At 39.9% G+C, this 25,978-nt stretch overlaps 1 protein-coding gene across 2 annotated transcripts in view; it reads right to left on the bottom strand.

The window, feature by feature from the left end:
* The window catches only part of PHF21B (PHD finger protein 21B), a 156,278-nt gene that overhangs the window by 25,782 nt on the left and 104,518 nt on the right, over positions 1 to 25,978 (bottom strand). For both annotated transcript variants that reach the window (XM_041484496.1, XM_041484497.1), the window contains 2 exons: positions 14,234 to 14,326; positions 112 to 462 (listed from right to left, as the gene is read on the bottom strand). In XM_041484496.1, coding sequence (XP_041340430.1) covers positions 112 to 462; positions 14,234 to 14,326 — 444 coding nt within the window. The remainder of the gene's footprint in view (positions 1 to 111; positions 463 to 14,233; positions 14,327 to 25,978) is intronic.

The following is a 25,978-nucleotide window of genomic DNA, read 5'->3' as shown; positions in this document are numbered from 1 at the left end:
ATTTTCTTTGAGAAGAACCACTGACAACACTGCACAGGCTGTGCACTCCCAGGGCAACGTTCTGCTGATACCTGCAGCACAGCTGCTGCGTTTGCTGCCCAGGGAACTCACCTTGCTGTCGGCACTGATGAGAAGCGGCTGCACTTTGATGCTGTCGTTGACCACCGAGACAGCGGCGCTGCTGCTGATGGGAGCTGCATTGCTGGGCGAGGTGGAGATGATGGCATAGGCCACGCCAGCACCACTCAGAGGGGACGAGAGGGCTGCAGGCTCGGTGACGCTTTGTGACTGGCTGCTGTGTGTCTGTCCATGGCTGACGGTGTTGTTGGCAGTGGGGAGGGCAGGGCTGGGGTTTTTGATGCTCACTATGGTTGCCTTCTGGAAGGTGGGAGGCTGCTTGGAAGGTTGGTCTCTGCACGGGGAGATTGGGAGGCTGTCTGGAATCAGGGTCTTTGGCCTAACCTACAAACAGAGAGTCCGGTGTTATTGGGTATGTGAACAAACTCTGCACACACGTGTTCTCCCAGTGGAATCTCTAATTGCATTCACCATGGACCAGGAGCATCTAGAAAAACAGAATGGAGCAACTGCAAGTAGCCAACCATTCATTTACTTGTAGATATATTCCCAGCTTTTCTCAGCTGGGTCATTTTGACGTTCTTAACTCAATGCAATGCTGAACAATAAGTGAGAAGAATGTCAAATTCTTATTTTGATTAGCACACATCCATACAAATGCTAGTCAAGTCACATCCAGCTCTCAGTAGGGATGTGTAAGCCAAAGCCTTGGCAAGAATGGAAAACCTAGATGCAAAAATTTCCCGCTCTGAAGGACACAACATTTTTTCTATGAATTAAGGAGAGGGAGCTGAATCTTTAAGGGAGTTGTGGGAAAGCATTTACAGGGACAGTAGAGTATATGCTTTTTTACTGGTGGATTGGTCAATGAACAACCTCATATGTTTAAGACATGCCATGTCAAATGGAGAGAAGATCAGTCACACAATCACTTAACTCACAAAAAATAAATAAAATAAAGAGAGCAATACAAGAAACCCACAAGCACCAAACATCATGTTTTGTTGCAGTAATTAAAGAGCTAACTTGCAGCTGTGTGTGGATGCAGGAGGAACTTCCATGAGTGGAAGAGGACACTTTGCCCTGCTTTGCAACAGCTGGGGCTGTACCCAGAGCCATGAATGATAGCAGCAATCAATTGTTTTCAGCTAATGTGATGTGTTTCCAGTGGTGTAGTTAACGTTACCCAGTCAACATGGCTCTGCCTTAACAACATGTTAAGTACAGTTCCAGGATTGAAAATAAATAATTTAAAATGCTTCACATGGAGTTAACTTCACTCCCAGCTTATTCGTTAACACAGCCTGATAAAACAGTCAGTTCCCTCTGTGCTTATTTAGTCCTGTCACTTCTTGCACCTCCCATACTGTGAAACAAAATGACAAGTTCTAACAGACAAACACGGGAAACAGCTGCCGGTGTCACCACGCTGGAGTCTACCGGAGCCCTTCAAATGGGACCGACTTCAATCTTCAGCCTAAGTAAGCAATTTTAAAAAAATGCAGGGATTTACTGGTGTGCAGAAAACTATCTCTCAAGGCTGGCCATCATTCCCTATTGTGTCAAGAAGGAACCATACCCTTTTGTCCCCACAGCAAATATTAAGGACAGCAACACATACATTGCCAGCTCTCTGTGTCTCAGTAATTTCTCCCTTAAATATCAATAGGACACCTGTGAACACCCACAAGCCTACTGGGGAAAGGCATCACAACAATAATACCCTGGTGAGATGCATCTTAGGCTCCAGGCATTTTTCACAGCTCAGGGTGAGGGAAGAAGCTTCCCCCCATGGTGCTCTGCAGCACTATGTTAACTTGTCCCAGTTCTGTCCCCCCCATTGGCCCCTTGGCCTTTCCTACCCCTTTTATCCTTATATGTTCATGTTCTGGTAACTTCTCCCTTCCCTGCTTTCCCATGGGTTTGTGTAACCCCACCTATCCACCCTGGCATTCTCTATCCCTGTGCACTACCCCTGAGCCCTCACTCAGTTCATTAGATCCCTGATGCTCTTCTCTGTCCCCTTTTTCCCAGTATTTACACCCTGGACCTTCCTTTGCCTTTGTCTTTGGCCCCTGGACCTCTCCAGTGTTGCCTGAAGTAAAGCATGTTGGAACTCCATGCCTGGACATTCCCATGTCTTCCCTGCCGAGCTGCTCTGTGTGCGTGTCTGTGTCTGTCTGTCTGTCTGTCTGTGTGCTGGTGCTCTGGTGGCTCCTACCCATTGGATGCTCTTGGGGAAGGTTGTCCAGCACCACCGCGGACTGCAACAGACCCCTACATCCACGAGCAGTGCAAAACCAGAGTCAGAGGCACAGTCCTGCTCAGGACATTCACATTTCCAGCAGTCATGGTAGATGGAAATGTAAAGAGGAGTTTGCCCAAGGTCCTGCAGACTTGTGCAGAGCCAGGGAGCCACTGTGCTCAGCTTACAGCTTTGGGATGGCACTGGAAAGCTGCCGAGACCTGCTGTGAAATAATGCAAAACTACACAGAACTCCAAGGAGCCATAGTCAACATACCCTGACAGTAACTGAAGGGTTCTTTGCTCATTTTCTTTATGCAATCACTTTGTGTAATGATTATCTGACTGGCTTAGTTAAGATACCAGACCTTGGTCAAGTAGTTTTAGGGAGAACTCTGTAATTAACTTCATATCCATGATTAGTTAATGGTTTTATTTTCAACAGTAGTGCACAAAGCATTGGTTTAAACCCATCAATTCAGGAGTTTCTCTAGCCAAAAACTGTCATGTAGTCTACCAAGATCTACTGTATCAGTCACTCTTAATTGCACTTTTATATTTAATCAAAATTCTAATTAGAACTAAATGCCTACATATATTCCAGCTATATAATTATCTTTTCTACTGCATGATGTAATACCTAAGTGAATCCTACATGCATGCACATCCTGCAAGTTATGGATCAACACATCTTACTTTGCTGTAAAATAAGCTCTTCCTGCACAGTTAATTAAACAAACTTAATTTTCCAAAATACTAAATTCTTTATAAAGTGCTGCATACTGAAATTGTCTGATAGGATGCACCAAACTGGTACATTACAGAGCATGTGCTGGGCACTTTCTGCCACCATGTGATACAGAAGAGGGATTAAGCCTCTGAAAACTCCCTGACAGGTTTACCTAACCTTGGGAGACCTTATTTGTTTGCAATTACAGAACAATAAAAAGGGTTGACTATAGAAACAAAAGTTTCAGGTACTCCTGAGTTAAAGTTAGAATAACTGAAAGTGAAAATAACATTTATTTCAAGGACCTGCAAGTGGAAATCCAAAACAGAAAGCAAACATAGAAGCCCCTTGTGCTCCAACACCTATGAATGTTCCCTCAGAATATAAACACTAAGTGCAAACATTTAATAAACAGCTACATGAAATACCTTTGGCAGGTGTCACCTAAAATCCCAAACTGCTACAGTTATTTGTGGAGATAAATGGTATCAGCTAGAAAGAGAAAAAATAAGAAGGAAAAAGGTAGCATAAATTCCTTTCCCTCATGGCAAAACTGTAGCTTAAATCGGGGAGATGAAAGGAGAACAGTGGCACTAGCAAAAGTTTGGAAGCTGGCAATCACTGAAGAAGAGGTAGAATAAAATTAGGGCAGGACAGGGACTGCACTGCACACACACAATACCAAAAAGTAATTTTCTACTGAAAGTAGCACAGGTTGGATGACACCAGTCCATATCACAGGAGTTAGAGAAATAAAAGGCACCAAAGTTGAGCAAAAGAGAAGAGAAAGAAAAAGAGATAGCATGTATGTTACCAAAAGAACACTTCAACTCTTGGCAAGTGTTGCAATTAACAATTCTCCTGTAGCTCAACCCTTCTTTCCCCAAGTATCTTTCATTTAACTTCTGACAGCTGTCAAAACAGAATGTGATACTACCAGGGCTCAAAACGCAGAAGAGACAGCTGCTTCTTGAATATAATGATTTCCTAAACCCGTGTGGTTCTTGAGTTTCCTCAATACCCACAATAACAGAAACATTTCATTTCCTGTGGCGATGTTCAGACTGGTCCTTCTCAGATAGCTGCAGGTGAGCACATTTTTCAAGGAGATATTCTCAAATCTGAGCATTCACTAGGTGGCGGCTCTCTGCTTTTCAGACACGGAAATGAGAGAGTGACCAATCCTGTGAGATGTACAGAATGCTCTTTTGTTCAACAACTTCTAATTAATTATATTTTAAAAAGTTTCAGATCAGGAAAGAATTAGCTCCTGTGACTAACATGACTTCTTGTATATCCCATATTATTAAGCTCCATCCAGATGTCCCTGTATGAAGCTCAAAAGCTTCTATTTCACCAAAATGTCATTCAAGCTCTCAAGAGCACAAATTCCTGAATACTGCAGAGGTGAATGAATTGCTGAGTGGTGGAGGTGGGAGAGCCTGATGTGTGTCACCACTGACACAGGAAAACGTGATACGGGCAATCTATTCCCTGGGGAATTTCTTCCCATTGAGCTGCTGATGGGAGCTGGGGACTAAGGGGGAACTCTGTTTTTTTGGGAGTTTTCCCTTGGGTGGGCTGGGTGGAGATGCCAGGGGGACTTGGGCTGGGAGAAGGGGCTGGGTGCAGTTGCTGGTCCTCTCTCAGGTGTTTTTGGAGGAGGACAATTGGAGCCGCTGCTCCTGGGGAAAGGAATTTCACTGCTGCTGCCAGAGCTGCTGCTTCTGCCGTGGGGTGAGCCTCTGCTGGGGAGAACAGCCACTGAACCAGGACCTTATTAACACTGGGTTTGGGTTCTGTTTGTTGTTAATGCCGTAGTTGATGTTGTTTGTTTTATTATACACACTAGTAAAGAATTGTTATTCCTATTCCCATATCGTTGCCTGAGAGCCCCTTGATTTCACAATTCTAATAATCCAGAAGTAGCGGGTTTACATTCTCCATTCCAAGGGAGGTTTTTCTGCCTTCCCTAGCAGACACCTGTCTTGTAAACCAAGACAATCCCAACAGGTGAGCCACTCACCTGCTGTAGTAAAGAAAAATAAGGTAAGAAAGAAAACCTCTTACAAAAGAAGTCCTCACGATCCAACCTATACAGGTATGGGGAAAAGGAGAAGAGAGGAAAATCACACAGTTCCTCCAGTCTCTGTGGGCAATCCTATGTAGTCCTAAAGGACAGGATTTAATTAGAACAGTTACATCTGTGAAGATCTGCAGGTGATATGAGAATCGTTAAGGGCGTTTCTGGTAAATGTGTTCTCCCTCAGGCCTAGGAAAGAAGGGAAGTTAACAAAATGTACTTCAATTACAAACCCAAAAGGGATCACTGTGATCCTCCAGTTCACAGGCTGGCCATATAATTTCTCCCAGAAACTGAAGACTGATTTTAAAAGAAAATACTAAAGACTTTTGAATTATGAGCTCCAGTAAATTGTTAAAATGTCTTTTTTTATGCTTGTGACTGGCATTTTATAGCAAGGTTGAATTTGCCTAACTTCAGCTTCCAGTCCCTGGATCTTGTTAGAGTTTTGTCAGCAACACTGAAGAGCCCTACCCTTCCCCTGTATCAGATATCAGCTGGATCATGCTCAGCATCCATCAGCCCTTCATACTAGCAGGGCCCATCTGTATGAAAGTAAGTTTTTCAGCTCAACACAATATCACATTGCCTTTGAGAGAAAGAGCATTATTCACACTTTATTTTCACTTCACCCTTGTACTCAGAGCTTGAAAACAAAAACTCAAAATGCATTTGGCACAATTCATATGTCACAGAGGCAAAGTGCTGGGAGCAGCAGCCAGAGCTTTCATTCTTGAAAACTTTAGAGGATTACACAGAAAACATTAGCAATGGCTGATAAAATGAGTGCAATATGGGGTAATCATATCCTTAACCAGAATGAACAGATGCACACTGACTTCAATAAAGCTGTGTCTGTTTATGCCAGCTGAGGACCGACTCCCTCCCTCTTCTTTTTTGATCAGTAAAAATTAGGCAAAAAAATTTACTCCTTAAATTTACAGCAATGACACTCCCTAAAATCCAGGTTGCCCCACTCACTCAAATACAAGTATTTGCAGCTTGGTTTGTTTTTAGTTCCTTTCCCAATCAATAAGCTCCTATTATCTTCAGCCTGGTCTAGGACCACTGTCAAAATAAACATAGTTTATTTTCTTCCCATAGGGAAGATTTCTTTCTTTTCTTCCTTCCCCTTGATGGGTCTACATAAAAAAGAAATTACTCTTCATTGTAGAAAGCCCAGGCAAGATGACCCAAAATAAGTGAGTCCCATGTTCACATACAACTTAGCCCTCTCTTTAGCATATCCCTGGAATATTAGCCTGTGAACCTACAGAAGGACATTGTGAAATGCAGGGCAAAACCCAAGGAGCAGCTCCAGCCCACATTTTCAATCCTGCTTCACTGGATGGAGCAGACCAGGGAAGAAACCTTAATCTGATCAAAACCAATAGCAAAATCGAGCAGATTTCAGCAAGACCAGAATTGCAACAAGCCTCTCAAAAAAACCCCCTAGTCTCTCGGTTTACAAGCAACACAACCCAGGAGTCACTCAGCAGTGTTTTCACATGTGCTCAAATTGCACACACTCCATCAGGCATCTTCCAGGTGCTGTGTAGCTGCCATTATTTGGTATTTCAGTTGTTAGTCATGGACAGCTAACTTAAGTGTAAAGGTAACATGCAGCTAATAGAACTCCTGAGAAGTTTTTAAGAAGGCAAAACAATCTAATTTAGTTTTTCTTCTCCTTCATCTTTGCTTGATACTACAGAAATGGATGTTTTGATGAGAAGGATGTTTGAGTGGGAATCTGCCAGCTCTGCTTTTTGTGGATGACAAGGATTTCTGGGCTTTTTTACCTTCTGCACAACAATTCTGTCCTTGATCATGCAGTTATCTTTGTACCTCTGATGAAGAAATTAATTCTTATTGTTTAGTATTACAATGGAAATATTAAAGATAGACTGTGATTGTACACAGCAGGCAATAACTTACTTCCATTTCCACTCTTTTCAGCATTACAAGTTAGCTTGCTTCTCTCACAGATATTCATCTATGATTAACTTCCTTCAATTTGAAGTGCCCACGAAGCCTTTAGGCACAAATGAGAGAAGACCTGTCTGCTTTCCTCCTGTCCATATACTTCCTTAGGCAAGCTCTGAACTAATCCACACTGGCATTCACTGACACCAAAATCTGGTGTCACATTAAAGACCATGGATATCACTGCTTTGTACTGTCCATCACTTTAAGAGCTTTTCCTGCTTCTAGACAACAATAACATCACATTATGATGATTTGACCAGCCCCAACTAGCCAAAATCAAAAAAGAAAGACAAAAATAATAAAGTAAGGACAAAAATAATTTCTGTCTCCTGACAGCCTAAGCAAGATGGAAGCACACAAAATGCTGAGACACCAGGAGATGAAAATGAAGGGTCAGACAGCAGCATAGCCAGTTTCTCCAAGCCTTTACTGAAGCAAACAAAGAAAGCTTTCTTGTCCACCTGTAATTCAGAGTTCTAATGCAAGCTTATACAACTGGCCTTGAGGGTCAGAGACACAGCATCGTCCAGATCCAGGCCAGACATGGATCGGAATTCACACCTTTCACATGGATAGAAATGGCATCAGTGGAGAGAGGGGAAATTTCTTACCCTCTTGTTTGCTGCTACTCCACAAAGCAGCATTTGACATGGAATAATGAAAGAGTTTTCAATTGGGAAAAAGGTACCATGCCAAATGTAAAAATGGCTTGAATGTTTCCTGAGGTTTTCATGGCTACTTTAGAATTCCATGTGCAGGCTCTCTTGGAGAGCTGACTTCTATGGAGGTCGTTTTCAAAGTGCTTCCAACGCTGATCAGATCTGAAGGCCTCAAGCAGCAGTAGCAGGCTGGGGTTAGGGTTGCTTCTCCTTCCCCACCACTCTAGGTCAATTCTCTTAAGAACTGAAAAGTGACACCAATAGAAAGGCAGAGGAAATAAAAGGAGGCAGCTGTCTCAAACTTCTTCTCTAAGAATTAGAAGCACAATCATCAATTTCTACACTAAATTTTTTCTGTAGTGGCATGCAATTAATAGTAGCATGACCATTAAAAATAAGTGAATTGATAAAAAGAAACCCTAAGCAGAACACTCATCTGTATGTGCTTCTTCCCAAAGGAAAAGAGGAGAAATAGCTTACATCAGATGTTCATCTTGGTGCCTAACACATTACCAGAAGGTGCTTCAAGTACAGTGACAAGCACAGTAGAAGAGCTTATATGCAATAAAACAGATTAATAACTACATTTATTAAGGGCTACATGTTCAGCCAGGCCTCTGCAAACCTTTTATAAAAAGTAATTCTGCTTGTTTTCTGCATGCATACAATGAATATTAAATACTGTTGCTTGGTTTCTTACCACACTGATTAAGTTGCTTTCAATTAGATTCTCTCTCTTCTCCTCCAGTAGCATTCCAACACATTTCCCTGGAAGTGCTGAGTTATATAGCAAAAAGTTTCACAGCATCCCTTAGGTTATTATAGTCCTTTCCCCCAGTATTGTAAAAACAACTTTACTCAATACCATTATTCCATTCTCAATCAAACAACAAAGTATCTTGTCTCTCTTCTGCACAATTCTTTATAACTTTTTATAAAAATATGTATGCCTGTGAGCTTTTTTCTATTTTCTTGAAAAACTGACTTGTGTTTAGTAATGCTTTCCAATGGATAAGTACAGTTTTACACCTAAAAATCATGGGGTTTTTTTTTAACTCATGATGCAAACAGACAGAGACTTTGCCACAGACCAACCTATTTCTTCTATAGTACACAGTGGCATCCCAAAACCTATTTCTGTCTCTAGGAGCTGTTTTCCCTTTAAGAAATCCTCCAGAAGCCCTACTACTGAGGAAGCCAGGAGCAGTACCTGGGTTTGGTACACATGTGAAGAGAAGCAGCAACTACCAGCAGAAATGTGCTCATGAGAACTGTGACATGAAATTTTAAAATGGGACTGTGTTTTTAACATTTGGGAACATGTGGAGACTCTGGCTGGGCTCACCTGGTACCCAGTGAAGAATAAAGGCACACCAAGATAACAGAGTTTGTCCCAGGGCAGCCCAGTGACCACATTCAGACCCTACTGAATTACACACATTAAAGTGTCTTGGTTTGAAAAGACAGGTGTCTGCTAAGGAAGGCAGGAGCCTCCTCTAAAATGCAAAATGTAAACTCTCCCTCTGAATTGTTATAATTTTGAAATTTAGGGGGTTCTCAGGCAAAGATATGGGAGCAGGAATAACAGTTTTTTTTTATTAGGGAAGAGGGAAGAAAAGAAAATAAAATAAACAATGCAGTAATACAAAACAACACTGACAGAGTCAGAATACGACCTGACACCCTGTTGGCAGCAGTCCCATTAAATGGTGGCTGCAGCCCTCCTGCAGTGCCAGCTGTGGTTCTGTTGAAGCAGGTATCCTGTAGAAGGGTGGAGTTTTCCTCTGAAGGTCTAGTGGTGGTGTAGATGGGCCTGGTCTTCCTTGGAATCCAGAGGGAAAGGGCTGCTCGTCTGAGAATCCAATGGAAAAGGCTGCCTGTGGTCTTCCAAATCTCAGATTATATCCAGTTAGGAATGCTTGGTTCTTCCCTCTGGGCAGAGCTTCTCCCAATGGGACGATGTAATTTTATCAGCCATGCAGTGACACTCGATGGCCCATTAACAGAAGATATTTCCCCAGAGGGAGGATGGGTTGTGGAAGATATAAAGAAAACTGCCCAATTAACAGAAGATAACTGCCCCATCAGATAGGAATAGAATACACACACCCATTTCCAACCTAAGACATAAAGTCACTGCAGAAGATAAAAACGAAGCAGTATCTGACAGCAGAACTTGGCAGAGTTGATTGAAACATACATATTTCACCTGTGAGTACCTGTTTATTTTCACCACTAGACCCATGTGATCTCTCAAACACAGATACTGCTCTGCTCTAAGCAGCGGTGTCATGAGCAAAGCCATCCCAAATTGTGCCTTCAACCATCACTGGAAAGACAGGTCAGGCAGATAGCATTGTAATCTGATTTAACTGCCATTCAAAATGTCACAGTCTCTCCATTAATTTGAATGAGGATTGGACTAGGCCCAAATTAATGACAATAAAACAGGGGATTTGTTTTAATATTTTTACCTTTTCATTTAAAATCTTCCTGTTGAAGAACAGAAAATCACATTTTACATGTACCTCCAGGTGGCTACAGTGCACCTTATATTTGTCTGTAGACCAGTTCAAAAGAAACAGAACATTTGCTCTGCAGCTGGATATTAGAACTCAACCTGACAGAATGCCACCCCCTCCTTAGAAGAAGATTGCCATAAAGAAGATTGTGCCATAAGATTCTAAGATTGCCTCCTTAGAAGATTGTGCCATAAAGAGGAGGAATTGCTCTGGAGTACCATAGTGTTTAAGTAGAGGACCTCTAGAGTGCAGTGGAGAGTCTGCAGTTTCAAAGCACCTTATTCAGCTGGAGACCTCAAAGACCAAAGTAAGAAGAGAAAGGCTAACTGGAAATAGATTCTCAAACATCACAGCTCACTTATTTGATGAAAGCAAAAAAACCTTCATATTTAGGAAAAAAAAACAACGAAACAAACAAAAAAATTAAAAAAAAAAAGCAAAAAACCCACAAATGTCTGCCAAAGAAGCTTGTTTTGGCAAATAATGGATGCCTAAAATATTATTTGTGTTGTGCAAAGAGCTTGTAAGTAATGTTTGTTTGCTCACTGCTTAATTAGCGGTTTTAAGTGATGGGATTTTGCTGCCATTTGTGAATGTGCAAATTTGGAAACTTCATTTCCCAGATGGAAAAGCTTCCGGGGGTCATATCATAAACCCATTCAAATGAACAAAACAAATGACAAGTATCTGTACTAATGTGGAAAATGAGGGAGCTGTATGCATTATTTTATTTAACTCTTGTTAAGTGCCTAGTTTTACTTGTGTGTATGTTTTTGCTTGATTGCATAGGGGTAAATCAAAAGAGGCTGTCAAGATGAGGAGCACAAAAGTGTCAAATCTATTAAACTCCTTTAGACATGATGAGGCCTCAAAAGGGACGAGTCCCCTCTTTCTGTCCAGCCAGCGTGGTAATATTTATGCCTACCTGTAAATCTAAAGGGAATCTGAATCCCAAAGAAATAATGAGACTGGCCAAAAGGAGAAATGCTAGGGAGCAGTTGGTGTGCTGCCAGGAATGCAGATACTGACTTGGATTTTTCCCAGGTGCACCTGAGACAGAAGTGTAATCTGTACATCCTAGAGGAAAGGCACTCCCAGATGATGATTCACATATCAGTAGGCTCCTAAAATGGCAGGAATCCCAAAAAGGCTCCACCCAGGCCTTCCACTCCTCCACATACCTGCAGAGAAGCAGCATATGCAGCCCAAAAGATTAGGTGAGTGCAACTCTACTTGCCACTGCACCTCCAACTACACCTGGACTCACCTGCTTGAATAAAGACACAGCTGCTGGAGCACAGAAGCCTTTGCTGCTCTGGTTTCATCACTGCAGGGCTCTACACACTTCACTGTCACAACCAGACTTGGCAAAGATGGAGATTGAGGAAGGTTACATCCCTTGCAGAACAAGACTGAGCCATAGATAACATCTGGACACTGCTTTCATTCCCTGTGAAATACTCCAAATTTTTGGTAGAGGAGTGATGAATATGGTTCTGCTGTCCCAGTAATTTGCTGTTACACGGGCAAACAAAGTAAAGGTTTTAGCAGGTGCCAAAACCCAGCTGGACCCAACTTGTTGGTATGCTGAGGAGATGGGAATTTGCATCTCTGAAAGTCAGTCCTAGAATGGCAGGATTGTGCCAGTAACTCAGAGGGGGGGCCTTGCTGTCACCCACAGGGACAAAAGGAGGTTAGTGGCCAGCCTGGTCTGTGACCAAGTTTGATGAATAAAAGCTGAGGACATGGACTGTGACTGGATTTAATTCTGCATGATTTCCAGCTCCTACTGGAAGATAATATACACCTCTTAATTTCCAAACTAATTTTTTATTAGGTGCTTGTTTTCACAACACTACAAGGAAGAAGAATGAGATGTTTTTTACCATAACACCTGTGTGGTATCACATGGCCTTGCTTCCTGGAATTTTTATATTTCCATCTGAAGTTTCTAGTTTTCCTGGACCAGAGCAGTGACTATGCACACACCCTACAGCTCTGACAAAGGACAGCCTTCACAGTGACACAGTGCTGCAGACTTACAGTGGCTTCCCAGGTCACCTGCATCCAGCTTTCCCTGGGAATGACAGCTTTGCACCATTCGGCTATATTAAGTCTATTTTCAAGACATCTGTCTGTTTAATTAGAAGGCAAATGTTCCACTTGTAGATGAAAACCTAGTATCTCTGAAGACATTGAGCACAAAGGAGGGATGTTTAAGGATGGAGGGAGTTCCCCACTAGGAATCTGTATAGAAATTTTAAACTTCTCTGTGAGTTTGGAGGGGGAGAGGAACATATGGACCATGAAGCAGCATAAAAGAGGACTGGCATGTAAATAGGACAGACTGTTGCTGAAGAAGCTGGCCCATTGCAGGCCTGTGAAAAAGCCAGAAAAAACTCAGGGCATAAGACATACCCCTAACATGGTCTTACATACAGCTGCCTACTTAATTTCTAGTTTTTTTTCAGAAATGAGATTGCTAGGTATTTATTGCCCATTCTATCTATATGAAATATTCACTAAATAGAAAAGTTAGTGAGCTATGGCTCAGGGCAACCAAGAAAGCACTGGTAGTTGATTAGTATTAAGTATGATTGCATAAACAGGTCTGAAATTGAAGCTGTTCCATGAAGGGAGTGAAACAAAGTGAAATACAAACAAAAATATTGCCATGACCTAAACAGCAAGACAGAAAGGATGTGTTCTTCTCTGAAAGCTGAGGAAATCAGCTTCCTCCACCTTTTTCAATTCTTCAAAATGGAATCTAGCACTGAATGAAATTTTTCTATCTAACTAAAGCATAAGGCATTGGTACTTCTCTAAGTGCAGCACTTGCAATGCCATCACTATTGCTGAAACACAACCTAAATGACAATTTAGGTCCTGTTACAGGTCTTTCAGCTGCTCTTGAACCTCATCTATTTTCAGGAGCAATCTGCTCATCTTTGACACCCCAAAATGGCAGAAATCAAAATGTTATTATGTTGTAAGAACAACTGAAAAGCAAAGTCTTGAACTTGATAAGAAAACTCACTTTTATGTTCACAACACTGCCTTCCACAAAATGTAATTTAAAGAGAATTTAAGAACTTTGTCTTGGAAATTCTTCTTCCTTCAAGTAAATTTAGCTCACAGATCTTATACTAGATTCTTTTTAATTTTCCCCCTTAAAAAAAAAAAAAAAAAAAAAAAAAAAGGAACAAGAGGAAGATTATATATCATCAACTTTAGCACTTATCTAGTTTTCATATATGAGAAATAGAGCTCTAAGAGCCACAGTAGGAGAAATATATTTATATTTAATAATCATTAATGTGAAGAGCAAACCATAGAATTGCAGCAAAACACCTGTTGAAAATTACATCCAAAAATTTTGAGAAAGAGGATTGAAATGGGGAATAAAGTGCATAGTTATAGAAACAGTGATTGGTGTTCAGAAAAGAAGACAGTTTGAAACATTTTAAAAAACAGTGAGTGCAACTCTCTTTCACTCTTACTCAGAGAATCTTTCCTCAGTCTGGCACCTGGGTTAGCTGGGCCAAAACTTTGCACTGGGATAGACAAGGCAAATAAGTCAGTGAAACAGAACATGGGGTTAAATCTTGAACAGGAAGGGTAACACTTCTACCAGTTCTTTAATTACAGAATTGCAGATTTTCACTCCTTTGATTTGTGATTCATCTTTAAAGCATAAATTTACATTCCGCCATATGTATTTTGCTCTTCCACAATGAATCTACATTACATTTTATAGCTTTTAATTGTGGTATCAGTACACTCCCAGAAGAATCATTTTTTCCATGGACTGAGAAGAAAAACATAACTCTGCAAAATCAGTGTGCTGATGCACCCAGGCCTGGTCACTAGACAGAAGCAGAGAATATGTACAAAATGACACAACCCCCTCTTTGAAAGTGTATTTTGTACCTGAGGTAGCACTGCTGGTCCTTGTCCTGCCAACCTCTGCAAGGAGCTGACCTGAGGAACCTTAATGGGCACTGCAGTGATAGTTCCCAAAGTCTGTTGGAAGAAAAACATTTGAACACAGCTTAAAACAATTGAAAAGCTTTCCCAGACAGAATCTCTCTGAGCCAGCAGTTCCCTTCCAGCTCTTTTTCTCTTCCCAGCTGCCCTGGCTGAAGGCTCTCTAGGCACCAGACTGTTTTCAAAAAAGATCTGAAATGCACCACAGTGACGTGTATTGGTACAATGATGCATCTTATGGTAGCCAGGGTCACAAAGAGATATTTGCTGTGCCTCAGGAAATAGTAAATACTAAATTTTTAAATTATTAAAATGGAAAGCTGCCTATAAATCTACTACAGCACACTGCCACACAACATTCAGCTGACACCCATTTGGGCCAACACAGCATTTATTACTGTCCATGATTATTTTTGTTACTCACCCTTTTCTTAGTTGCATACCAAATTTATTCAAAGCTTATTTAAGATAGGATGGAATAAGTAGGTAGCTTATAAATTTATGATTGGGCCATATATGTAAAGAAGACAGGTAATTTTTCCCATTCAATGTCTTTCATCCCTGATTTCAATTCATAGAATCATGGGATGGCTTGGATTGGAAGAGACCTTAAAGATCACCCAGTTTCATCCCCCAGCATGGGCAGGGGCACTTTCCACCAGACCAGGTTGCTCCAAACCCCATCCAATATAGCCCTGGACATTCCCAGGGATGGGGAAGCCACAGCTTCTAACCAAAAGTTCATACTTTGGTTAACTGGCCAATATTGTTAAGGCAAGGTTGTGTAACTTTTATCTAGCATTTGGTTATCGCTGTTGGGACGACACAGCAATATAAGCAAGCATATGACTGTCATTGTAACAGCAAGAGACACTTAGTCACCCTACAGAAAATCTCACCAGGCTGTTAGAAATAGCTAATATGGAGAAAAATATAGATTCAGCTGAATTTCTCTAAATTTAACTCTGCTCTAAACCAAGAGTTTGGATCACAGCCAGCAAGATAAAATATGCTATTATTACCCCAATCTGGTAATGAAATTTGTCAGTAGAAAAGAAACTATAACATAATCAGCTCAAGGAAAGTGAAACTGTGTCATATCCATGCTGATATGTTCTCCTCAGACCTCACCCACAGAGTGGCAAAACAGTCTATTTCATTCTGTCTCCAGTGTTTGATAAGAAATAACAAGTGCATTCAGGCAGAATATTCTTAATAAACTTCTCCTACAGCATTTATGTTTTTACCTCTGCTACTCCTGTCAGAGACATTTGGGGGTGTGATGTTGCATATTCAGCAAAGATTAACATTTGAAGAAGATTTGCCTGATTAAAACAACAAGGAGAGCTGAACAGTTATAAACATGCACGACAATTTTTTTCAAGTACTCATGGATTACCAGTACCCTATATTATCCATGGAAAAACATACTCCATTAAAATTCTGTCTCAAGCCAAGAGAAGAGGGAAAGAGGGCAGGGAGAGCAGCATTTCCATCCATGGATGATAAAACAAGGAAGTTACACCTTCCTTTAGAAATTACGGATCTGGCAGCGGGGTGAGGAACAGAACGGGGTATTTCTGCCACAATTTCCTTACAGGGTGATACATGGACTAAAATCAAGGGGAAGGATCTGACTGAACAACTTTATTGCTCTCTCTACCCTATCCCAACCTCACACATTGTCAAGAATAACATGATGAACTACTGCAGTCTGGGAGAAGGAGAAACTGAGCTGCCACCTGCTGCTATGGGCATTATTTAGACTTATCACAGCTTCCTGCTTAGTATTAACATGAACTGTAATCAATTCAGCCCTGATTCAGATTTTTTTAGGGTAAATACCAAAGTGAACTTTCCAACTCATGCTACAGAAAGCTTATCACAAGTAGGATCTATATTTTCCTTCCCAAAGGAGATTTCTTTCACCACACAGTGAAGTCCAAGGTCTACTTGGAAATACCAGGGGCACCACTACTTCTCCTGGTCTGCACAGATACCCCCTACAGAAAGTTAAAAACAAAAAGTTCTGCCATCTGGGAAGTTCTGCTTTAAAGGCTGCTCTCTGACCTTGCAAACACACATTCTAATATTCCTATTCCTACAGATCCACAAGGATTTGCAAAGATTTCCAAACTGGACAACAAAATACATGGTGGTTGGCATGGTGGTGTTTGGTCCAAGGTTGGACTTGATCTTGGACATCTTTTCCAACCTTAATGATTCTGTGATGGCATTAAAATACAAAGTGCTGACACTGAATGAAATTGGGAACTGATTATAAAGATAAGAGTCAAATTACTGAAATGTTAAGTAAGATGGAGTTATCAGTTGTTAAGATGCACAAAAAACTCCATGTCTAAGCAAAAAATCTGTTCTCTTCTATTAGTTTAAATATCTCCAGGGAATAAAAAACCAACCAAGCATCTAGAACAGAATGACTCTCTGTCCTGTGAGGAAGGAGGTCATGTCAGCCCCAGGGTGCACTGCTGGGCCAATTATGGTTAAGTTTCAAAACAGTGAATGATTGAGACAAAAGAAATGAGACAACAAACAAGAAACACAACAAAACTACTGTGAACTGTTTCCTCAGCTTCACTTGAAGGCAAAGACAGGAGGAATCATCTGTGGGTAGCACATAAATGAAATACCATCATTTCTGTCACCTGCACTTTCAAAAAGTTAATCAGATTTATTTTCCTGAAGTAGTTCTGCAGCGAACACAAAAGTACAAAACCAAATAATGGCACTCTTAAGTTATGAAATTTTTAGTGACAAAAATGCAGTTTTCTGTTTACAAATTATTTTATAGTAAGGATCTGTTACTGAATATTCAAGGAAACAATCTCAGTATAGAAATCATATGGCCACGGAAAAAATAAGAACTTCAATCTCATGTTAATATTAGCACTACAATATGTTCAGACAGAGAGATATGTAAGAATCTCTTTTATTTTTCACTATTTACATTGTTTTGTTACTATTTCCCAGCTTGGGCAATAAATAGCTCAAGCAATTCAAGAATTCACTGACCTCCGTACTTTTCCTGTAACACATTTCATCTCTTACATCTGGGTGCTTCACCTAGGTCAGTATTATTGTCTCCCTTTTAGTGATTAAAAAAGTCTACATTTAGAGGTAAAATGATAATGGTCAGGGCTAGACTGTTGTGCAGGTGGAAATTCCAGTGTCTAATCCATGTGACTGATTAACTTCATCTCATCCATGCATGGAGATCTCCACCCAAATGGCCTAATTTTTGGGCAGACCAGGATGTCTCCATGATGATGGGTGAAAGAAGTGAAGTATGAAACAGGGAATCCCAGTTGTGCTCTCTGCAATGAAGGATGTGCAGGTGCCAGAATGGGTGGTTGGGCAATTTGTCTCTGGGTACAATTTACACTGTTTTGTTCTTGTTCAAGCTGTACATAAACGAGAAAATAAAACCACTTGCCTGGGAAATAAAAATATAAGTGTCTTTATCTGATGCCCTTGGCCACACAGTGAGAACTGGACAAATTTCCCATGGCTCAAGCTATGACATGTCAAATCCTGCTCACACTCCCCGTCACACATCAGCTCAAGCTGGGCCCTCAGATCAAGCCTGTGGGCTTCAGGAGGTGACTAATCAAGATACCTCCCCAACAAACAGAAAAATAAACTCTTGCTCCTCTTGTTAGCAGAGCCACCTGTTTTCATGCCACGACTGCCCAGGCCATGGTGAGCCTGATGGAGCAAAGACTTGCCACTCACTAATTCCACACTATTGTTTTTATCCATGAGGACCTTTTTCTTTTCTCCTTCTTTTCCATTTTATTCAAAGAGCAAGTTTGTGCACATTCTTATAAACTCCTAATTAACAAGCTGAAAAGACATTTTTTTCTGGCAATGCTTGACCTTTAAGCATTTTGTATGGATTTATTGATACAAGCAGAAACAATAACTTAAAAGACTATTTTATGAGTGCGGAATAGCAGCACTTTTTGTAAAGATAGATTATTTTCTTATTTATACATTTACAGCTCTAAGCATTTTAATGGAAAGGTCCATAAAAGTCAAAGATATTTCTGAATCTCTCCTTTGTCTAAAGCTACTTGGGGTTTTCTGGTGACCCCCTGAAACATCTACAATGTGAAGGGATGGGGGAAAGTGAAGAGCCAAATTTCAGTTCACCTCAGGTTTGATTGTATGCATTTAAACCAGACTTACTACTTTATACAGTTGGGTTTTTTTCAAATAAGAACAAGTACATCCAGTGTATTTCCTACTGTCTAATTCACTAAACTTTACATCTAGAAGCATTTTGGGAGCTCATGATTTTGCTAACTCTTACCTCAACCTCCAGCCCTGGGACAGAAAGCTCAACCACTCCATCCCTCAGTGCAGGAGTTACTGGATAATGAACACATGTGACACAAGACATTTCCCAACTCCTGTCTCCAGCCACCTCCACAGGCAGACAGGGATCTGGCATGTCAGGGACATGGTTTTGACTCAGCAATCCACAGATGCTCTCAAACAGGAATGCAGCAGGCCCACTGTGGAGGGACCTGCAATCCTGGTTGGGTAAATGTCATCCAGCAGCACGTTCCAAAGGGTCACATTCGAATTGCAAAAAGAGGTGAAGGGATCCAAATGAAATCATCCTTTTCACTAGTCAGTTTATTCACTAAGATAATAGTAATAACTTATTACTATTAATAAGGTAAAACCAGGTAAAGTCCCCAAACAACAGGACACAGTTGCATTAAAAGACAAAAAAAACAAAACAAAACAAAACAAAAAAAACCAAACAAAAAAAACCCCACCAGTTTTTCCCACTCAACCAAAAGAAAATGAAAAGTTTAAGAGATATTGACAAGTGCAGTTATAAAAGAAGAGCACTTATCGCTGTCATTTCTATTCAAGCCTTGCATTGTAACTACGGGAGTAACCAACAGGAGTTGGATTCAATGATCTTTGTGGGTCTCTTCCAACTCAGAATATTCTGTGAACCTCCTATGATTCTCCTGCAATAAATCAACCCCATCCCAGGATAAAGGCTCTCAAAGACAACCGAGGTATAGAAGTGTGAGGAGAGTAGCAAGTGGAAGACATAAAAAGTGAAACAAAGAAGTATGGCATGGGCAGAGAATAAGAATTCAAAGGATGAAGTCTAGAGATGGTCAGAGGATAAAAGGATGCTGTTGCAGAAACAAAGATGAGACCTACATTATCAGTGATCAGACTAAGGGCCATACATTCAGTTTCCAGCTGTTATGTTATGACTTATTTAGTCAATGCCTGAGTTTTCAAATCTGGGACTATTTGTGATTTAAGCAAGCTTCTGCCTTTCAGTCCTGAACGAGTACACACACACACACATATATATATGTATGTATCTAGATATTGTATCTCTAGTGAAAAATATTTGCATTTTACTCAGTTTGGGTACCTACATTTGTCAAACCATTGCTATGTTCACTTTGAATTATAAATTGCCTGCCCCCCTCCTTTAGATGTAGCAACAAATGCTTAAAGACTTATTGCTACAATTCATTATATTTACAAACTCAATGCAGAGCTTGTGTCCATGAGCAGTTTAAGATTACATCACAGATGTAAAGCTGTTAGGGGACATAACTGTTCTTCCACTCCAGAATTACACCAGGGTAAGTAAAATCACTCCAGTCAATCACTGAAGAGAATCAGGCTCAACCAGTAACAGAAGGTTAAAGACACATTCAGTTCTACAGCACATTACCAAAATAAGAGTTTAACTCGGGAACATATGGGTTTGTTGTATCTCAGCTGAACAGTTCAATTATTTGAGCTCAACTGACATTACATTGCTGGATTATTTGCAAATTATTTTATACTGACATCAATACTGCAGCACAAATACTGTGTTCCTGCAATGAATTATGGAAATACTAATCTTCTTTTTAAAGAACATATGCATCTTTTTAAGATCTAGGTCTTCTTCGTGTTGAACCTAAGCGATTAAAAAAAATCTCTTTGTCTGTTACATGTTCAATATTGGCAACAACAGTTTTACAGAATGGATTTTTAATGTGGTAGTGACAGGGGAACAGATTGCTATGGCAACAGCAAAGACGAAAATTCTTAACCTGAATGGATCCTCACTGAAGTAATTGCAGGGGTTTTTTACCCATTCTACATCCATTTTACAACTTGAATGCTACATTCAACCTTAAGTTTGCTTTATATAAATGCCAAGCATTATATGCAGCCTCCAAGCTGATTTGACCTAAAACTTGCTGCCCCTTTTCTCAGGAATCCTGGATAAGTGCTGTCCTCTAGTTCACCTAAACATCTGAATACTATCATGTTTCCAGAGAGTCCACCAATAAAAGCAACAGGCCTTTGGACATAACTTTGAGGCTCCTGTAAGACATGTTCAGATACATATTTTTTCTTTCCTTCTAGACTCAACTTGCATAAAAATTGGTGGAAATAATTTTTCATTTTCCAAAATCTGGTGAAATCACTGTGCATGGTATTTCCAATAAACTGATGGAATAAGGTATCAGTTTCACATTTCATTGTATTCTAAAGAGGCTGTTACTTCAGACACATATTTTGTATAAACGGTAATTTAATTGGAATTTCATAGAAATGTAAAGGTTTACTGGTTTTAGAAGTGTTTGTTCTCCCTGGTTCCTCTCCCTTTACTCAGAATTCATTAATCATGCTTGCATATGCAATATATGATTGTTATGAAGTAGACATTGGAAATAGATGTCCTGTTGCTTTTTCAAAATATCAATATTTTTGAAAGTGTCCTTTCTTTGGACACCAAAAATACTACTTAAAACAGCTTTCCTTATAGCAAATTAACAACGACTTGTACTTTTGTCCTGGAATAGCTCTCTCTGCATGGGGTAGCCACAAGCAGTAGGAGGCAAAGTATCACCTTAAATTCCACACCTGCTTTGAAAACCAAATTCTTAGTTGCTGCTGAGGTTTTTGTACTCATCCCTTTCATCACCACTCATTTGCAAGGAAGCCCAAGGTGGTATCACATCTCATGCAGGTATCAGAAGGGAATATGCAGAGATGAAGCAAGCAATGTTCTGCTTTTCCTGTGTCTCTCAAGCTTTTCAGAGCACCACCCAATTTATCTCTGCTTTTACCACAGGATTTTCAAACCACTATCTCTACTTCTTGCCACTTGCACATTGCCATCTGAGTGCACTGAAAAATACAAACTCTGACCACACTGTAGGTATGTACTCTGGCAAAGGGAAAACACAATGAAAGCAGCCCACATTTTTCCCTGTTTCAGAAATCCTATTGATTACTTACACAAAGAGGCATCTGTGCCAAATGCCTATTCCTAAACACAATTTGCACCATGGTATTTACTGGTCAGTAGCTTTTTTTAATGCACCATTTTAAAAATCAAAATGATTATAAATTATTTCTACATATGTTATCTAAATAAATTTTTATATATATGTATTATTTATTACAAATTATTTTCATTAGGATTTTTTTCCACAGGCCTTAGATCACACTCCAAATTTCTGAATTGAAAAAAAGAAAAAAGTAAGTTTGGGTGTGCTAAATGCATTAGCATGCACATACCTGTTCTGTGATTTGTAACCTTATTCAGAAACCATATTTAACTAATTAAATCTCCACCTCCTGCACAAATGAGCATAATGCCAATGAGTTGAAGCAAGACTCAGCAGCTGTGATCACACCTATAGTCTCTTGCTCAGATGATTCATAAAAGGTTTGCTGTTTAACTACTCAGCTGTTCCAGGTTGATCTGGTTTTTAATGACTAATGTTTTCAAATTACTTAGTCTGCATTCACAGTTTGCAGAAATATTCCTGAGTAAAGGGAAAATGTATGAACAGTGTCACACAAAGCAGTTTCACACCTCTCCCTCAAGTGAGCTCAGGCAGGAGGGAAAATCTTCAACAGACCCAGCAGCTACGAAAGCACCACTGTCCTACCACAGCTGCAGGATATGAAGATTACAGTATGAAAAGGGAAGGCAAGGGGATGAAAAATAAAGGAGGAAATGACCAACATCCCTTAATGATTTAGGAATCCTCACCTATGAGAATGCCCCATGCAGCCTACTAGCAGCTACTGAAAAATTAGAATTCCATATGATTTCACCTTAGCACCCACTGGAGTCAGAGCTGCTTTTGTACTCTTTGCTCTGAGTGTTAGGTGTTCTTCTGTCATTCAGAAGGCCTGGAAAACATGAGGGAAGTGACAACGTGAGGCAACAACGCTGCTTGCTTCCAGACAGTACCTTTTGTCAGGCTGAACTGAGCTAATCCAATTTGCTAGGAAGAAGAAAGTTGGATTTGCTTTGGAAAGTATCCAACAAGCAACAGAATAAAGACAAGGAGAAAAACAATGTTTCTTAGCTAAGGTGGCAGAGAAAAGCAGGGGAGGGGTGGGGGAAGACAGAACCCACAAAGAAAATGGAATGACAATTCCAACACTTTGTGACAAAAGAAGCTATTCTATCAGTTCAGCCATAATAACTGGATGTTGGTACCAAAAGTTACTTCCTTGAGAATAGAACTTGGGGAAAGTACAATAAAATTTTGCCTGAATTCTATATAGAGCGTGTATAAATATGACTGATTTCAAAATCATGCAGTTAATATCATTTGTCAGGATTAAAAAAAAAAGGAAGGAGCAGCTTTCTCAGCAAATGTTAATTTGGATGTGCAGTACATCCCATAAGCATGCATTTTATACTTTTTAGGAAGACTGCTCAGCAATATTAAGCTACTTATCCCTCAAAAAAAAAAAAATTGGAAAATATTGCTTTAGCAAAATATGGTAGAATTACCATTGCTATTAAATTTCTAACTTTGGTATTCCATAGTTCTAGGACTGCAGCTGTAAAAAATCATTGCAGATACTGCTATGTAGGTGCTGTCTTCTAGTAAAATAAAATAGCCATATTTAGTTTTGGAGGGTGGTAAACTCCATAGTATTCACTTACAAATGTAAATGGTTCTTTGATGATCCAAATAAAAGGTTGTTATTTTATGTTCAGATAGCAAAAGAATTTGGTAAATTTATGCTTATCTAAATAAATCCATAAATATATATATTTTTCTATGTATATATATATGTGACTACATAAGCATACCTTTCAGAACACAATATATTACCCATAATACTTTTCCACAGTTAAAATATACCAAAGTGAGCACCAGTGCTTCCTTCAATGATAGAGCCAGGAAATTTTAGAACTAGTAAGCAGAAAATCTCCTTTCCTTCCTGAGATGCTGCATTGATGTGTTTTGCTGCACTGTTGATTCCATGTGTTTGTACTTTGCTCTGAAAGAGGAGACCTGCTTCATTCCCATGGAGTTTCCCCTCCCTAATCCCCATTCTGGAGACCAGTCTGTGGTTAACCAGTTTCATTCAAAACATACTCCATGAAAGTTGTGCTTTCCTTTCCTACTCCTTCCTATCTCTTCCTTCAACCAGTTTCTTGGGAGCCCAACCACCTACTCCAGAGTAGGAAGATTTCACATCCTACACTCACACATGGCACTGTGAATCATTTAACAGTCAGAACACACTGGAGAGAAAGACTCTTCTTCCAAGCTTTTCTGCTAAATTAGCCAGTGACAGAAGAGAGCATGTGGTTTTGTGGCCCAGTGGCTTAGAGAACACCTGGGGGAAAACAGAACCAACAATTCCAATCAATGCTCTGGTCACCTTGCTGTTCACCCTTGTTAACATGACAGCAGTTCCTACAATGGCCCGGTTCAATCATTTTTTTGGAATATAACTGGTAGAAATAGAGGCATCCCCAGATTTCACCTGGGCCCAGGCCTGAATGCTACTGAGCAGAGATTGAGGATCTTTGAGCTCCAGGCAGCCAGATGCACTTCAGCACTGAAGTTCTTCCAAAGATCTAGTCTAAATATCTTTTGCTAGAAACAAAAGACAGACAGAGAAAATATGTTGTGTTTTGATCTTGCCTACTGTGCAAATCAGATGACACAACAATAAAGTCTTCATGGAGGCAGAGCCATGGACCTTTATGAGTCTTAGCCCAATGAAAGGCTGAGTGTGTATCCATAGGGATACCATTGAAAAGATCAGGACTTAACCACATCATTCCCAGAGGCATAATTTTTTTTTTTTTTTTTTTTTTTTTTTTTTTTCAGTTAGACAACTATGGAATCATAGAACGGCTTGGATTTGAAGGGACCTTATTGATCATCTCACTCCACCCCCTGCCATTGGCAGGGACACCTTCCACCAGACCATATTGCTCCAAGCCCCATCCAGCCTGGCCTTGGACATTTCTGGAGGTAGGGCATCCACGGCTTCTCTGGAAAACATGGGCCAGTGCCTCACCACCCTCACAGGGAAGAATTTCTTCCCTATATCCCATCCAACTCTGCCCTCTGCCAGTTTGAAGCCATTCTCCCTTGTCTTATCACTCACTATATGAGACCTTGTAAAAAGTTTCCCTCCATCTTTCTTATTTCTTAAAAAGATATCCTGAATCCAAAATAATTGCCAGGAAGCTACAAAGGGAACTCTTACAGCATGAAATGGCTAGTAATTTTTTAGACTGAGTGGCTCTTACTCAAACAGCGTTATTTATACCATGCCAGTGGTAAGCTGAATGTTGATAAGGGAAGCTACTCAATTATCTTCTGCATGCAGATATGAAAGTTCTGTACACTCTACCCCCTCATAATGCAAATTGAAAATATGTAAAAATTAGTATGGACATGTCAAAAAGCTGGTGGGTTTTTCTTTTTATTAAGCATCGCTTTTAAAAGAAAATACAATAGTAATAATAACAAAACCAAAAATCACTAATAGCTTGCCAAGCCTATTGCACTGTTATTAGGAAAATAGTGAAAGACATGCTAGCAATGTATCTTGTAGATTAATTCTCCTGGTACAAATACAGCTTCTCTAGACCTGACTTCAGTGGAGATGTTCCAAACTTACATATTTGACAGTGCTCACAGAATTTGCTGAGAAATACTATGTTGTTAAAGCTTATATACATAAACTTAGTGAAGTGTAAAGACATCATGATATACCAAGATATAAATTAATTCTGGTTCTATGTAATAATTTCCCAATTCAAAACTAATTTCTGGATTCAGGCTAGAAGAATGAGAGCTAGAGCTCATATTCCTCAAGACTTGACAATTCTGAGCCATCATAGTGATGGTTCAGAGCCACTTACTCTGGCTTTGAAACCCACTTAAAACCACAAATATAGCAGAAACCTGAAGCTTTTTATCTCCTCATACTTATTAGGGAGGTTGGGCTGTCCTTTTCTAGCAATAATAACGAACACAATATCTAATTTCCCACATTACAAGAAAGGTTAAAAATTACATGTCGACAGAATATAGAGGATTTGCTTGCATTTTGAAAAGTCAGGTGTGAGGGAAAATGAATATAGTAATGCTTCACTCTAAAAAAACCATGAAAACAGCAAATTAGGTGTGGGGTTTCATTAGGGCAAATGCTAATCAATTACCATATACAGTCTTCTAAAATCATAGTATCCCTCTGTAGCATCTCTGATAAATTTCTTCAGTATTCTATTACTACTAGGCTACAATACCCTTCTTTTAAAAAATATCTTCATGTACTAAGATATTATTAAAAGAAAAATTAATGTTATATTAAATTAAACAATGCTGACTTGTGGGT

The sequence above is a fragment of the Pyrgilauda ruficollis genome, unplaced genomic scaffold, assembly GCF_017590135.1.
Source record: "Pyrgilauda ruficollis isolate IOZ18807 unplaced genomic scaffold, ASM1759013v1 scaffold66, whole genome shotgun sequence".
NCBI lineage: Eukaryota > Metazoa > Chordata > Aves > Passeriformes > Passeridae > Pyrgilauda > Pyrgilauda ruficollis.
Note: the sequence above shows the minus strand (reverse complement) of the source record. Positions and strands in the feature narration are given on the sequence as shown.